Source organism: Nilaparvata lugens, chromosome 10, assembly GCF_014356525.2.
Source record: "Nilaparvata lugens isolate BPH chromosome 10, ASM1435652v1, whole genome shotgun sequence".
Lineage (NCBI taxonomy): Eukaryota > Metazoa > Arthropoda > Insecta > Hemiptera > Delphacidae > Nilaparvata > Nilaparvata lugens.
In genome coordinates this window covers 42,449,697-42,462,547 of record NC_052513.1, presented here as the reverse complement: position 1 = coordinate 42,462,547, position 12,851 = coordinate 42,449,697, and the positions used below count along the sequence as shown (strand labels likewise).

Genomic DNA, 12,851 nt, shown 5'->3' with positions numbered 1-12,851 from the left:
CTCTGTTGCCAGATCGTCTTTTAACAATGTAGAATTAATAATTATTAACAAAATATTTCATCTTAATTAAGAAATTATTGAAAAATATAATTTCTTGCTTAATAAAATATAATTGATTATTTTAAACAAGAATGAACAGTTAATATTACATCAATAAACCTGTATTAGCTACCGACTATAGAAGGCATTGACATGACAGAGGATCGGCAACGTTTTTCTCCTATCTTTCTTCACTGCCATTATAACGAGGACCTCACCATAGCTGCTTATCCATTTCCAATTCCGTGTTCCCGTGGCAGCTCGTGGACGCTGATATTATCCATGTGTCCAGGCCGATTTATAGATTTATTTACAACTTTTCAATTAAATTTTCGTGCTTCAATTTCAGAAAATTGTTCATGAAAAAAGCTGTTTCAGTCGTCTTGAATGTTTGAGGTTGTTGAAGGCCCGGTTTCTCAAAAGACTGTCAAATTTTGATCATGATTAAACACTGTTTTCCAATCTTTCTCCACTGTCATTATAACGTTAGGGTTAGGCTCAACTCACACTTATGCGACTCGCGTCGAGAAGAGACTCGACTCTAGTCGAGAGCATGTGTTCTCAAATGGTGACGTCACGGAGGACTAGAATCGACTGGTCTGAGTGTCACCATTTGGAAACACATGCTCTCGACTAGAGTCGAGTCTCTTCTCGACCTGAGTCGCGTAAGTGTGAGTTGAGCCTTAGCCTCATTATGGTGTTGTTCCTTATAGGTTCACTTGTGTTATTGTACTTGATTAGAGATTATTTTTTAAAATATGATGTTGTTTTTTTGCAGGGGAGAGGCCCCATGTGTGTCCAGAATGTGGGAAAAGTTTTGCCCTGAAACATTGTCTGAGCACCCATTTACTACTACACAGCGCTGACCGACCCTACAAATGTCCAGAGTGCAGTAAAACATTCACACTCAAACACCATCTGGTAATTAATTGTTACTCTTACTAATCACTGTTGAAACTTCTCAACCTCAATTATTAAGCCACCATCCACTTTTAACGCTAATTTCTTTAATTTATGATACATGTTACATGGTACATGATAGGCTATTCAGAATAGAATTTGGTTTTAAATAAACTTATTTTTGTAGATTTGACAATATTTGAGTAATCACTTTTTACCTAATTATTCAGAATAGCATTGTTAATCGTCACCTTCATAGAAGAAAAAAGAAAGCTATAAGTAGATAACAGCTCTCAAAGAAAGCATAGTTGACCGAGCGAAGTGAGGTCTAAGATTCAAGTCGACGGTTTGGCATTTCTCTTAATGTTTAAATGTTTATATGTTGCGCATTTACGGCGAAACGCGGTAATAGATTTTCATGAAATTTGACAGGTATGTTCCTTCTTATATTGCGCGTCGACGTATATACAAGGTTTTTGGAAATTTTGCATTTCAAGGATAATATAAATGGAAAAAGGAGCCTCTTTCATACGCCAATATTAGAGTAAAAATCAGACTATAGAATTATTCATCATAAATCAGCTGACAAGTGATTACACAGATGTGGGGAGAAGCCAGTCTATTGCTGTACTTCCATAAGGTCTATAGTTTCAATCAGGTACTTGTGGATGAGAATACTGCGTGAGGTCTACTGTTCACAGAACTACTAGTAGATTTAATGAAAAATGTGAAATAAAACAGTATTTGCATTCATATAATTCAATACACATAATAATTACAGATTAACTGTTATTATACAAACAGGCTATTCATAATACAGTAATTTAGAACATTAAAGATTTAGTTAGCCTTCAGGATATGATTACTATATAGGCATCTCGCTAGCAACCTTTCCTTCACCCTAGTCCTGAATGACTCAAGTGACTGTGAATCCCTTATATTTTGTGGCAAAGCGTTGAAGATTCATTTCCCAACATATTTAGGTTTCGCTCATGAAAATTTTTCGTATCTTGTTCAATCCAATCATATCTTTATCTAATCTAGGTTTACATGAATATATGATCTCATGCATTGTAATGTGTTACATTGCGGCTTATTTACTCTTACACTGATCAATCTCCGTTTAAAATGAGACATACAGGCCTGTGGGTCATACAAACAATTCATGTTTAACGCTAATCTACGATCAAATGGATGTTTGTACACATTTATTTCAATGTGTTTCTTTCCTGGCTTAAACCAACAGCTGATCGCTCAAGCAACGTTCAAACTGAGATTGTGTATATCCTGATGGGTTTGTAAATAATTATTATCTTTCAAGTATTTTGATTTTGTTTGTAGGTGAGCCATGAACGAGTGCACACCAGAGACAGACCGTTCGAATGCCCCGAATGTGGAAGGAGGTTTCCCCAGAAACGGCATCTCACCACCCACATCAAGTTCCACTCGGGGGAGCGACCCTTCTCCTGTCCGGTGAGTGCGCCATACTATAGTGACATCCTTGTTATAATGGCAGTATTCAATTAACATTGATGCTGCTATCCTTGTCTATCATTCGACAAAGCTATAGCAAGAAAAACGTCAAATTTTTGTTTTGAAGAAAATTTTTCATGGTTTCAAAAATTAGGAACTTTTGAAACGATTGGACGTTTTGTACGATATGCCACACTTCCACTACAGTACCTTACTTCAATTGTTTGAAATATGTTTCTCTTGTGCTGTCAAACGCCACACTCTCGTCATTTGTAGGCACTTGGCAAGAGTGTGGAAGCGGCATGACTCTTGTTCATGGCTTTGTTCACCTGAGTTAGGCTCTACTCACACTAGCACGACTTACGAATGTATCTGTGACATGGTATGTGTTTTCAAAATTGGCGACAGCTTGAAAATGTGACTAATGTGGTCACGAAAACATGGTCCCGTACCAAATAAAACTGTGTAGAATTTGACAACATATTATAATTATTAACATCACAAAGAAGCTTGACGTAAATTAATTGATCGAGCGAAGTGAGGTCTAAGATTCAAGTCAACGGTTTGGCATTTCTCTTAAAATGTTTGAATGTTAATATGTTTTTATGTTGCGCATTTACGGCGAAACGCGGTTATAGATTTTCATAAAATTTGATAGTTATGTTCCTTTTTTAATTGCGCGTCGACGTATATACAAGGTTTTTGGGAATTTTGCATTTCAAGGATAATATAAAAGGATAAAGGAGCCTCCATCATACGCCAATATTAGAGTAAAAATCAGACTATAGAATTATTCATCATAAATCAGCTGACAAGTGATTACACAGATGTGTGGAGAAGCCAGTCTATTGCTGTATTTCCATAAGGTCTATAGTTTCAATCAGGTACTTGTGGATGAGAATACTGCGTGAGGTCTACTGTTCACAGAACTACTAGTAAGTTTGTTGTTACTATTTTAAAACGGCTACTGGCAACTGGAGTAGTGACAATGAGCAAGACAAGCAACTCAGTCTAAATCTGTATTCCCCCATATCAGTGAACGTATCCGGTACAGTGAAAATTTCAAACTTTTGAGTTCTAATGGGACGATTCATATTCGCTCGGCCGGGCTAAGTGGGAATAGTTACTACCTACGTAAACAAAGCCGTAGTGCATTCGTGTGACGTCAGCACAGGTAGGGCTCCTACACCAATAAAAATTTGTTGATTTTAGCTGATCTACATCAGCTAGTGTTTTTATTGGTGTAAGAGCCCTACATTCCGTGCTGACGTCACATGAATGCACTATGGCTTTGTTTACAGAGGTAGTGGAATATTCCTGTTAGAACTCAATAATATCCTCCCTAAAGAGGACATCCGTCTTGTAGCTTCTAATACACAATAAATGCTTGTTGTTGAGCTGACTTGGGGTTGAAAAGAATGTTGTTTCAGGAAGTATCCACAGTAAATTTATGTTTTAATGTATGATTTGCTTTGCTTTTTGATATTGATGATAGATCATTTATTTTAGGTTCTTCAATGATTGAAAATTGCTTGATAATAATATTGATTTATTGATATATTTGATGCAAGTACAAAATCGATGTTTCTGTTTTTTCGTACATATTGTAGAGCAGCTGTGATCTCTGTGTGAGTGTGTGTGCACTGCCAACTTAAACTGTTGTTACAGAATGTGAAAGTATGTGAAAAGTAGTATCGATTGTTATCAATGCTAAATGTAATAATAATAGTGTATAATGTAATAAAGTATGTAAGTAATAAAGAATTATTGTTTGAATATTTAATGTTTAATATGTTGTATTTATGTTGGTATCAGTGACAGAGGCGGGAAATACATGACAGATCATTAATGATGATAATGTGAAATGTTTTTTCTATGGTTTTGAAGCATCTAAATTTAAAAATCTACTTTGTGAAAATAATTAAGGACTGAACATTTTGTAAAGTGTACAACTACAAGACTTAAAACCTATTTCTGACTATGTGTAACCTTATCTAAGTTTGGGAAAAGAATAGCACAAGGTTACTTTATTTTTTCTATTCCTATCTTTTTGATGATGTACTTATTGTATGAATCAATAAAGAATCAGTGAATAATGTGATGTTTGTTGTGTGTTCGTCAGGTGTGCGGCGAATCGTTCTCACGCGAAGAACACCTAGTGATGCATTCGCGCTTCCACGGCGGCCAGCGGCCGTTCGCGTGTCCCGACTGCGGCGCCGGATTCCTGCGCAAATTCGAACTGGTCAACCACGAGCGGCAACATGGTCGCAACCCTGAGTCGTGTCCCGCTTGCGGCAAGGAGTTCCTACAGAAGCGGACTCTGTTGGTGCATATTCGCACCTGCGGTCTGCCGCCGTCTGTGACGTCTGCATCTGTGCAGCAGCAGCAGCAGCAGACGGCGACGGAGACGCCCAGCGGATATCTCACCGCCAACGCGGCTACTTCCACTCAACCTAACAAGACTTGCAAGTAAGAACTTAGACAAACTAAAGTGGAATAAGATTTATATTTTCTATCTCGCTTGAGTAAATATATCCTTCACCTCTTCATCCTCCTTCTCCTCCTCCTCTTCCTCTTCCTCCTGCTTCTGCAATCTTCTTTGATACCTCAAATTCAACAATCTTCTACTCCTCAATTATGCTTCTTCTTTTGTATTTTTTTCCTTCTTCTCTTCTTCCTTTTTTTCTTCTAATTCTCCTTCTTCTCCTCCTTACACTTCTTCTTCTCCAATCTTCTTTGATACCTCAAATCCATCATTCTTTTTCTGAATTCTTCTTCTTCTCCACCTCCTCCTCCTACTCCTCCTCCTCCTACTCCTACTCCTCCTCCTCCTCCTCCTTCGTTTCACCACTTTTCCTCCTCATCCTTATCCAACTACCTTAAGGTAGTTACAGTATATGAATAAATCAAAGATTTCAGTGTGTTTGTAATAATGTCTCACTCAAAAATCCTCTTCTTTTTTGTCCCCTTTTCATGTATTTTTCTTCTTCTCCCTTTTTCTTTTTTCTACTCTTCTCCTCCTCCTCCAATAGCTATTATCTGGATATCAAAGATTTAAATTTGTAATGTGTCGTGTAATATTTGGACAATTTGAGACAAAATTAGGAAATTGAATAAGTTTTGGACAATAGCCTGTTTTTTTTTCTTTTCCGACTATGTATTGTTCACTCTATCCAATAAATAAGTATGATTGGTAACAGTTACTAGTTATTTGTGCAACTAGTGCGCAAAGTGACAGTTTGCTGCAACGAAAGAAACGTTTACGCGGAATGGTTTCTTGAGTGCAGCAGAGGAACTTTGCGCACGTATTTCACATTAAGTTTTTCCTACAGTTACCATTGAATATGAAAAGTGGGTAATTATGGGTGAAATTGCCTGAATAATGTATGTGTGTTTGAATGGCGGGGGGCAGCTGTGTGGTGTGTGCTGTGGTGGCACTGTGCTGTCGTTGTCCTTGGTTATAATATCTAATAGTAATAATTAGCGCGTTGTGCTTGGTTGCACCTCTGCTCACTATAGCAGCCACAGCAGTCACTGTTACCAACTTCATTATCATTTTGCTGCACTGTTGCTCCATATAACCTACTAAGTATTTTGCGTTGCCATGTTGCAAATCTGGAGTGCAGAAAAATTTTTCCCGCACTAGAGCGGAAAAGTGATTCTTTGCGTTCTGTAATCATTGCAGCAATGGCCACTTTTCAACGTAACTGTAGGAAAAGTATATAAGGAAATCAAGGTTTTAGTTTTGTTTGTAATGTGTCGTGTAATTGTGATTGATTAAATTATTGATTGATTGACAGAGAGTGCGGCGAAACGTTTGCGAGCATGGAAGGGCTGGCCCTTCACTTGAGGCTACACGTTGGTGATCACAGCTTCCTTTCGGACATCTGTAGTCTGGCGGCAACCCTCAAACAGTCCGCCATGACTGCTGCAGTACTAGGTAATTATAACATCATCATTCTTCATTTCACTGTAATTTTATAAAGTTCACAAACATATACAGTAGCAATAATTCAATTCAAATCTATTTTCCAAAAAACATGATACAAAATAATGATATGATTCTAAAATCATATTTTGGACTCCCCCAAATAGACTGTCTACTCTTTAGTAAATCTATTTCCCAAAAAAATCATGATTCTTAATAATGATATGATTAATATGATTCTAAAATCATATTTTGGACTCCCCCAAGTAGACTGTCTACTCTTTAGTAAATCTATTTCCCAAAAAAATCATGATTCTTAATAATGATATGATTAATATGATTCTAAAATCATATTTTGGACTCCCCCAAGTAGACTGTAGTCTACTTTATATTCATTGGCAGTGAAGAAAGATAGGAAAACAATGTTGTCAATTCTTTGCCTTGCCACTGCCTTCATAGCTGATACCTGTTAACAAATTTTCAACTATATGTTAGTATCGAATAAATTAATAAATAAATATCTTGTTCGTCTAGATTAGTTATTTGTGCAACTAGTGCGCAAACTGACAGTTTGCTGCACCGAAAGAAACGGAATGGTTTCTTGAGTGCAGCAGAGGAACTTTGCGCACGTATTTCACATTAAGTTTTTCCTACAGTTACCATTGAATATGAAAAGTGGTTAATTATGGGTAAAATTGCCTGAAATGCATCAAATGTTTTTCTGTGTAATTTTATTATTGATAAAAACCTTAATTTATTGTCAAATTGAATAAAAATGTTGTCCTTGGTTATAATATATACTTAATGCTGTGCTCGTTGTGCTTGGTTGCACCTCTGCTCACTATAGCAGCCACAGCAGTCACTGTTACCAACTTCATTTTGATTTTGCTGCACTGTTGCTCCATATAACCTACTAAGTATTTTGCGTTGCCATGTTGCAAATCTGGAGTGCAGAAAAATGTTTCCCGCACTAGAGCGGAAAAGTGATTCTTTGCGTTCTGTAATCAGTGCAGCAATGGCCACTTTTCAACGTAACTGTAGGAAAAATATATTTTCAATGTTCAAATAATGAATGTCCATAAGTGAGATAGAATATTCTGTTAATCAATTATATTTCTACATTGTTGAAAAACGATCCGGCAACGTTACGGAGCTAGAGAAGGATAGCGCTATCTGCTTTGACGAATGATGGACAAGGATAGCAACACCAAAGTTAATCAAATAATTCCATTATAACGTGGACCACATTATATATTTTCTCTTAGTATGGTACTTTATGGTGTTATACAGTTGCTAATTTTAAGATGATCAAACTTGACCGATTTCCTTTCAAGGTTTTTTACGTCTTCCTATTTTCTTCTCACTACACATTGGGATTATATGAGGGACATCCTAGAATGAATTGCTCCACTGGTGTTTTTCTTCTCAGAAGTTCATTCTTAGAGTAACAGTTCTCTGAAAATTTTAATGACAACGTGATCAGAATTATGTCTCCAAATTAGCTACTGTAGCTTGTGTCATAGTTTCACTATATTTCCTATCGTTTCTCGGTTAAGAAAACTTGACTAATGTCAAGCATCTAAATTAAATCTACTTTGTGAAAATAATTAAGCACTGAAAATTTTGTGAAGTGAACAACTACAAGACTTTAGTTATTTGTGCAACTAGTGCGCAAAGTGACAGTTTGCTGCACCGAAAGAAACGTTTACGCCCGAGCCGTAGGCGAGGGCGGAATGGTTTGTTGAGTGCAGCAGAGGAACTTTGCGCACGTATTTCACATTAAGTTTTTCCTACAGTTACCATTGAATATGAAAAGTGGGTAATTACGGGGTAAAATTGCCTGAAATGCATCAAATGTTTTTCTGTGTAATTTTATTATTGATAAAAACCTAATCCTAAAATCCCAAAGTCCTCGTTGTCCTTGGTTATAATATATAATGAATAATAATTAGCGCGTTGTGCTTCGTTGCACCTCTGCTCACTATAGCAGCCACAGCAGTCACTGTTACCAACTTCATTTTGATTTTGCTGCACTGTTGCTCCATATAACCTACTAAGTATTTTGCGTTGCCATGTTGCAAATCTGGAGTGCAGAAAAATGTTTCCCGCACTAGAGCGGAAAAGTGATTCTTTGCGTTCTGTAATCAGTGCAGCAATGGCCACTTTTCAACGTAACTGTAGGAAAAATATATTTTCAATGTTCAAATAATGAATGTCCATAAGTGAGATAGAATATTCTGTTAATCAATTATATTTCTACATTGTTGAAAAACGATCCGGCAACGTTACGGAGCTAGAGAAGGATAGCGCTATCTGCTTTGACGAATGATGGACAAGGATAGCAACACCAAAGCTAATCAAATAATTCCATTATAACGTGGACCACACTATATATTTTCTCTTAGTATGGTACTTTATGGTGTTATACAGTTGCTAATTTTAAGAGAGATCAAACTTGACCGATTTCCTTTCAAGGTTTTTTTACGTCTTCCTATTTTCTTCTCACTACACATTGGGATTATATGAGGGACATTCCTATGAATGAATTTCTCCACTGGCGTTTTTTTCTTCTCAGAAGTTCATTCTTAGAGTAACAGTTCTCTGAAAATTTTAATGACAACGTGATCAGAATTATGTCTCCAAATTAGCTACTGTAGCTTGTGTCATAGTTTCACTATAGTTCCTATCGTTTCTCGGTTAAGAAAACTTTACTAATGTCAAGCATCTAAATTAAATCTACTTTGTGAAAATAATTAAGCACTGAAAATGTTGTGAAGTGAACAACTACAAGACTTAATCTATTTCGGACTAGGTGTTAGCAAAGAGAGGAGCGTTAAATTTTGTGAAGTGAACAACTACAAGACTTAATCTATTTCGGACTAGGTGTTAGCAAAGAGAGGAGCGTTAAATTTTGTGAAGTGAACAACTACAAGACTTAATCTATTTCGGACTAGGTGTTAGCAATGAGAGGAGCGTTAAATTTGATTATAGAACGATGGGATCGTTTCTTATAAATTGTACGGGTGAAAAAACATATGACAGAGTTCTCATTGACGAAGTCTAGATAGATAGATAGATTATATTACGTGTGGTTGGCCTCAACGGCGTCAGACAAGTCAAAGTGCTAGCAAAAGCGAGACACCATTAATTTTTCATGAAATTTATATCTAGTATATAATTACTATTTGTCTTTGACTCTATTACAGTAATCAAAATAGTCCTTCAGACTATAAAAGCACTCCTCCTTTAGAAATAATTTCAAACTTCGTTTAAACTCTTTTATCGTTAATATTTCCCGCAACCGAATTGGTAGTACTTGGTAAATCTTTCTACCAATATAACTGGGTTTTTCTTCATACAAAGTTAATCTATGATATTCCGAGAAGGTACTCTTATGCCGTGTATTATATTCATGCGTCTTATTAATAGTCTGTAGTGAACACCCTCTAATATATACACACATTTCCAAAATATAGAGACAGGGAACAGTGAGAATCTCCATTTCAATAAAATAGTCCCTACAATGTGTTTGTGGATGCAACCTCAACATAGTGCGCAATGCTTTCTTTTGACAAATGAAAATTTTCTGAAGGTTACTCTCTCTAGCTCCCCATAGGGCCACTGAATATGTAATATGTGACTCCACCAAGCAATGATAGATGACTTCAATAGAGGCTTATTATTTAATTTACTTAAATTTCTTAAGACAAAAATTCCACCCGCTATTTTACTTTCAATCTTATCCAATTGTTCCCCCAACCCAGCCCTTCCTCCAGTTTCACTCCTAAGAAGTCCGTTGAGCTCTTGATCACCAATTCCGACTCTCCAATGAATAATTTAGGTGTTTCATTGTGTCTTAACCTCCTACTCTGATGGGTTTGTAGACACATATAATTTGTTTTCGAGTCTTATGCTGGTAACATTGGTTACATCGCCATGCTGAGTAGAGCATTTGAAATAATTATAATAGTGTGTGTAACATGATCTAAATTTGGGAGAGGAATAGCACAAGGTTACCTTATTTTTTCTGTCCCTATCATTTTGTTGATGTACTACTCATTGTATGAATCAATAATGAATGTGCCGTGCTACCAATTTTTCCTAAATCGGCTGGATAGCATTTCACACCTATTAACCTAAGGAAATTTATCGGCTCCAACGTAATAGATTCTTGATAAATTATGAATGGATCTATCGCCTATGAATGAGAAATCCAATTTTCAGAGCAAATGAACTTATAATCTTCAGATGAATTTTGGCAATATACTACATAAATACACAAAGAACAATATCTTACAAGCCTAAGCATTTAAAGTTACTACGAGCTAAGTACTTATCCAGTTTACAGTTGAAAAACAGTGGCTATTGGCTTGTATACACAAATAGCAATATACAGACAAAATAGAACACTATAAACTGTTTAAAACTCAAATTAAAACATTAATAAATTCACTTAAATAGAAAATTATTTAGAGAGCACAAAATTACAACACCCATCAGCCAGCCATGTTTCAGAGAGAAAAAAAAGAACAGGAAAAATAAAGCTATCAGGAAGAGAGCAAAGCTTCTAGACACCTCAACGTTACGGACACGTTACCAAAAATTTATAAATTACAAGTTTAGAATTCACATTTTATATTTGTTCTCAATAAAACTTTATTTTGAAACTGTTATTTTAAATTTTTATATATCATCTCTATTTAAATAAACCATTTATCTATTAATTCTGTTAACCCAGCCTCGGTGACACCATGGAACAATGCAACAATCATTTACGATAAAAAAATTCTCAGTCAAAAGTTTGTCCGTATATCGATGACTCTGATATTTACTATAAAGTTTCATAGATCTCGAATTGAAGATTCGATTCCAATGTGAGAAAAAATGTAATATTACAAATGTAAGCCCCGTTTCACTAATAATCTATGTGAATTGACATTAACTTGATTGATTGTGCAGGTGGCAACAAGAAGCCGCACATCTGCAGCGACTGTGGTCGCGGCTTCAGTCAGAAGCACGGCCTGTTCAGCACAGACAGCGGCACGCGGATGCAAGCTGCAAGCTCAAGCCATTCGCTTGCGACAAGTGCGGCAAATGCTTTGCACAGAAGAACCACCTCTACCTGCACGAACGTCAACATATGGACAAGCCCTTTGAGCCGCGCAACAATCAGGTAACTAAATACTTTTCCTACAGTTACGTTGAAAAGTGGCCATTGCTGCACTGATTACAGAACGCAAAGAATCACTTTTCCGCTCTAGTGCGGGAAACATTTTTCTGCACTCCAGATTTGCAACATGGCAACGCAAAATACTTAGTAGGTTATATGGAGCAACAGTGCAGCAAAATCAAAATGAAGTTGGTAACAGTGACTGCTGTGGCTGCTATAGTGAGCAGAGGTGCAACCAAGCACAACGCGCTAATTATTATTCATTATATATTATAACCAAGGACAACGAGGACTTTAGGATTTTAGGATTAAGGTTTTTATCAATAATAAAATTACACAGAAAAACATTTAATGCATTTCAGGCAATTTTACCCATAATTACCCACTTTTCATATTCAATGGTAACTGTAGGAAAAACTTAATGTGAAATACGTGCGCAAAGTTCCTCTGCTGCACTTAAGAAACCATTCCGCCCTCGCCTACGGCTCGGGCGTAAACGTTTCTTCCGGTGCAGCAAACTGTCACTTTGCGCACTAGTTGCACAAATAACTATTTCAAGATTCAGATGAATTATTTTTCTAGTTGAAAATTAACCTTCCGGAAGTCGCGCTGTTGTAAAAAGTACAACAGTGTCAGTTTTTTTTTTTTGCTGCACAAAACTATTGAATGGGGTGGTGTCAGTGAATGAGTCACCTATGCATTCCAAAACTTTCCCCCATCACTCCATCGAGTTGCAATATCAACCGAGCAATGGTTCAGTCTTTAGGTGCCATTTAGTCGCGACAGTGCATGAGTCGCACTGTACATAAGATAGGGAAAGACTGTATACGGGGACTGTAAACCAATAACACCGAATTGATGGCTTTGCTTGATGTACCTTATTAGGCTATGGAATGGTAATCAAATTCAAATTCATTTATTTGCCATAAAATAATACAGATTGATAAAATAAATATTCTAACTTACAAAATGGCAATACCGGCAAAGAAAACTTGTGCGCCGACAGTGAGTTCGAACAGCTAGGTACAGCAAACATGTCAATAGAAAGAAAAAGAGCTTATTCGAACCACTAGAATAACTAAAATTATGGAAACCAGGTCACATCTCAATACTTACAAACGATAAGACAAAGTAACAAAATCACAAGCAAATGACAGACTTAAAAAGACCAATTCAAGGAAGCCATGACAATTTTTTTTAAATTTATAACACAAGAATGAAACACTACATAATGGATATAGATAATTTAAAATAAACATTTATCAAAAATCATCCAAATGTTTATAGGCGTAAAATAATCCAAGAAGATGGAAAAGTAATTATACAAATTAATTAATATGT

General features: G+C 36.3%; 2 protein-coding genes across 2 annotated transcripts in view; both read left to right on the top strand.

Annotated features, from left to right (window-relative positions):
- LOC120353380 overlaps nt 1–12,851 on the top strand; it is a 437,229-nt gene that overhangs the window by 240,497 nt on the left and 183,881 nt on the right. The gene's annotated exons all lie outside the window — the stretch shown is intronic.
- The window catches only part of LOC111052491 (zinc finger protein 2), a 64,463-nt gene that overhangs the window by 46,960 nt on the left and 4,652 nt on the right, over nt 1–12,851 (top strand). The window contains exons 6-10 of the mRNA XM_039436031.1: nt 818–960; nt 2,281–2,412; nt 4,535–4,881; nt 6,213–6,352; nt 11,300–11,513. Coding sequence (XP_039291965.1) covers nt 818–960; nt 2,281–2,412; nt 4,535–4,881; nt 6,213–6,352; nt 11,300–11,513 — 976 coding nt within the window. The remainder of the gene's footprint in view (nt 1–817; nt 961–2,280; nt 2,413–4,534; nt 4,882–6,212; nt 6,353–11,299; nt 11,514–12,851) is intronic.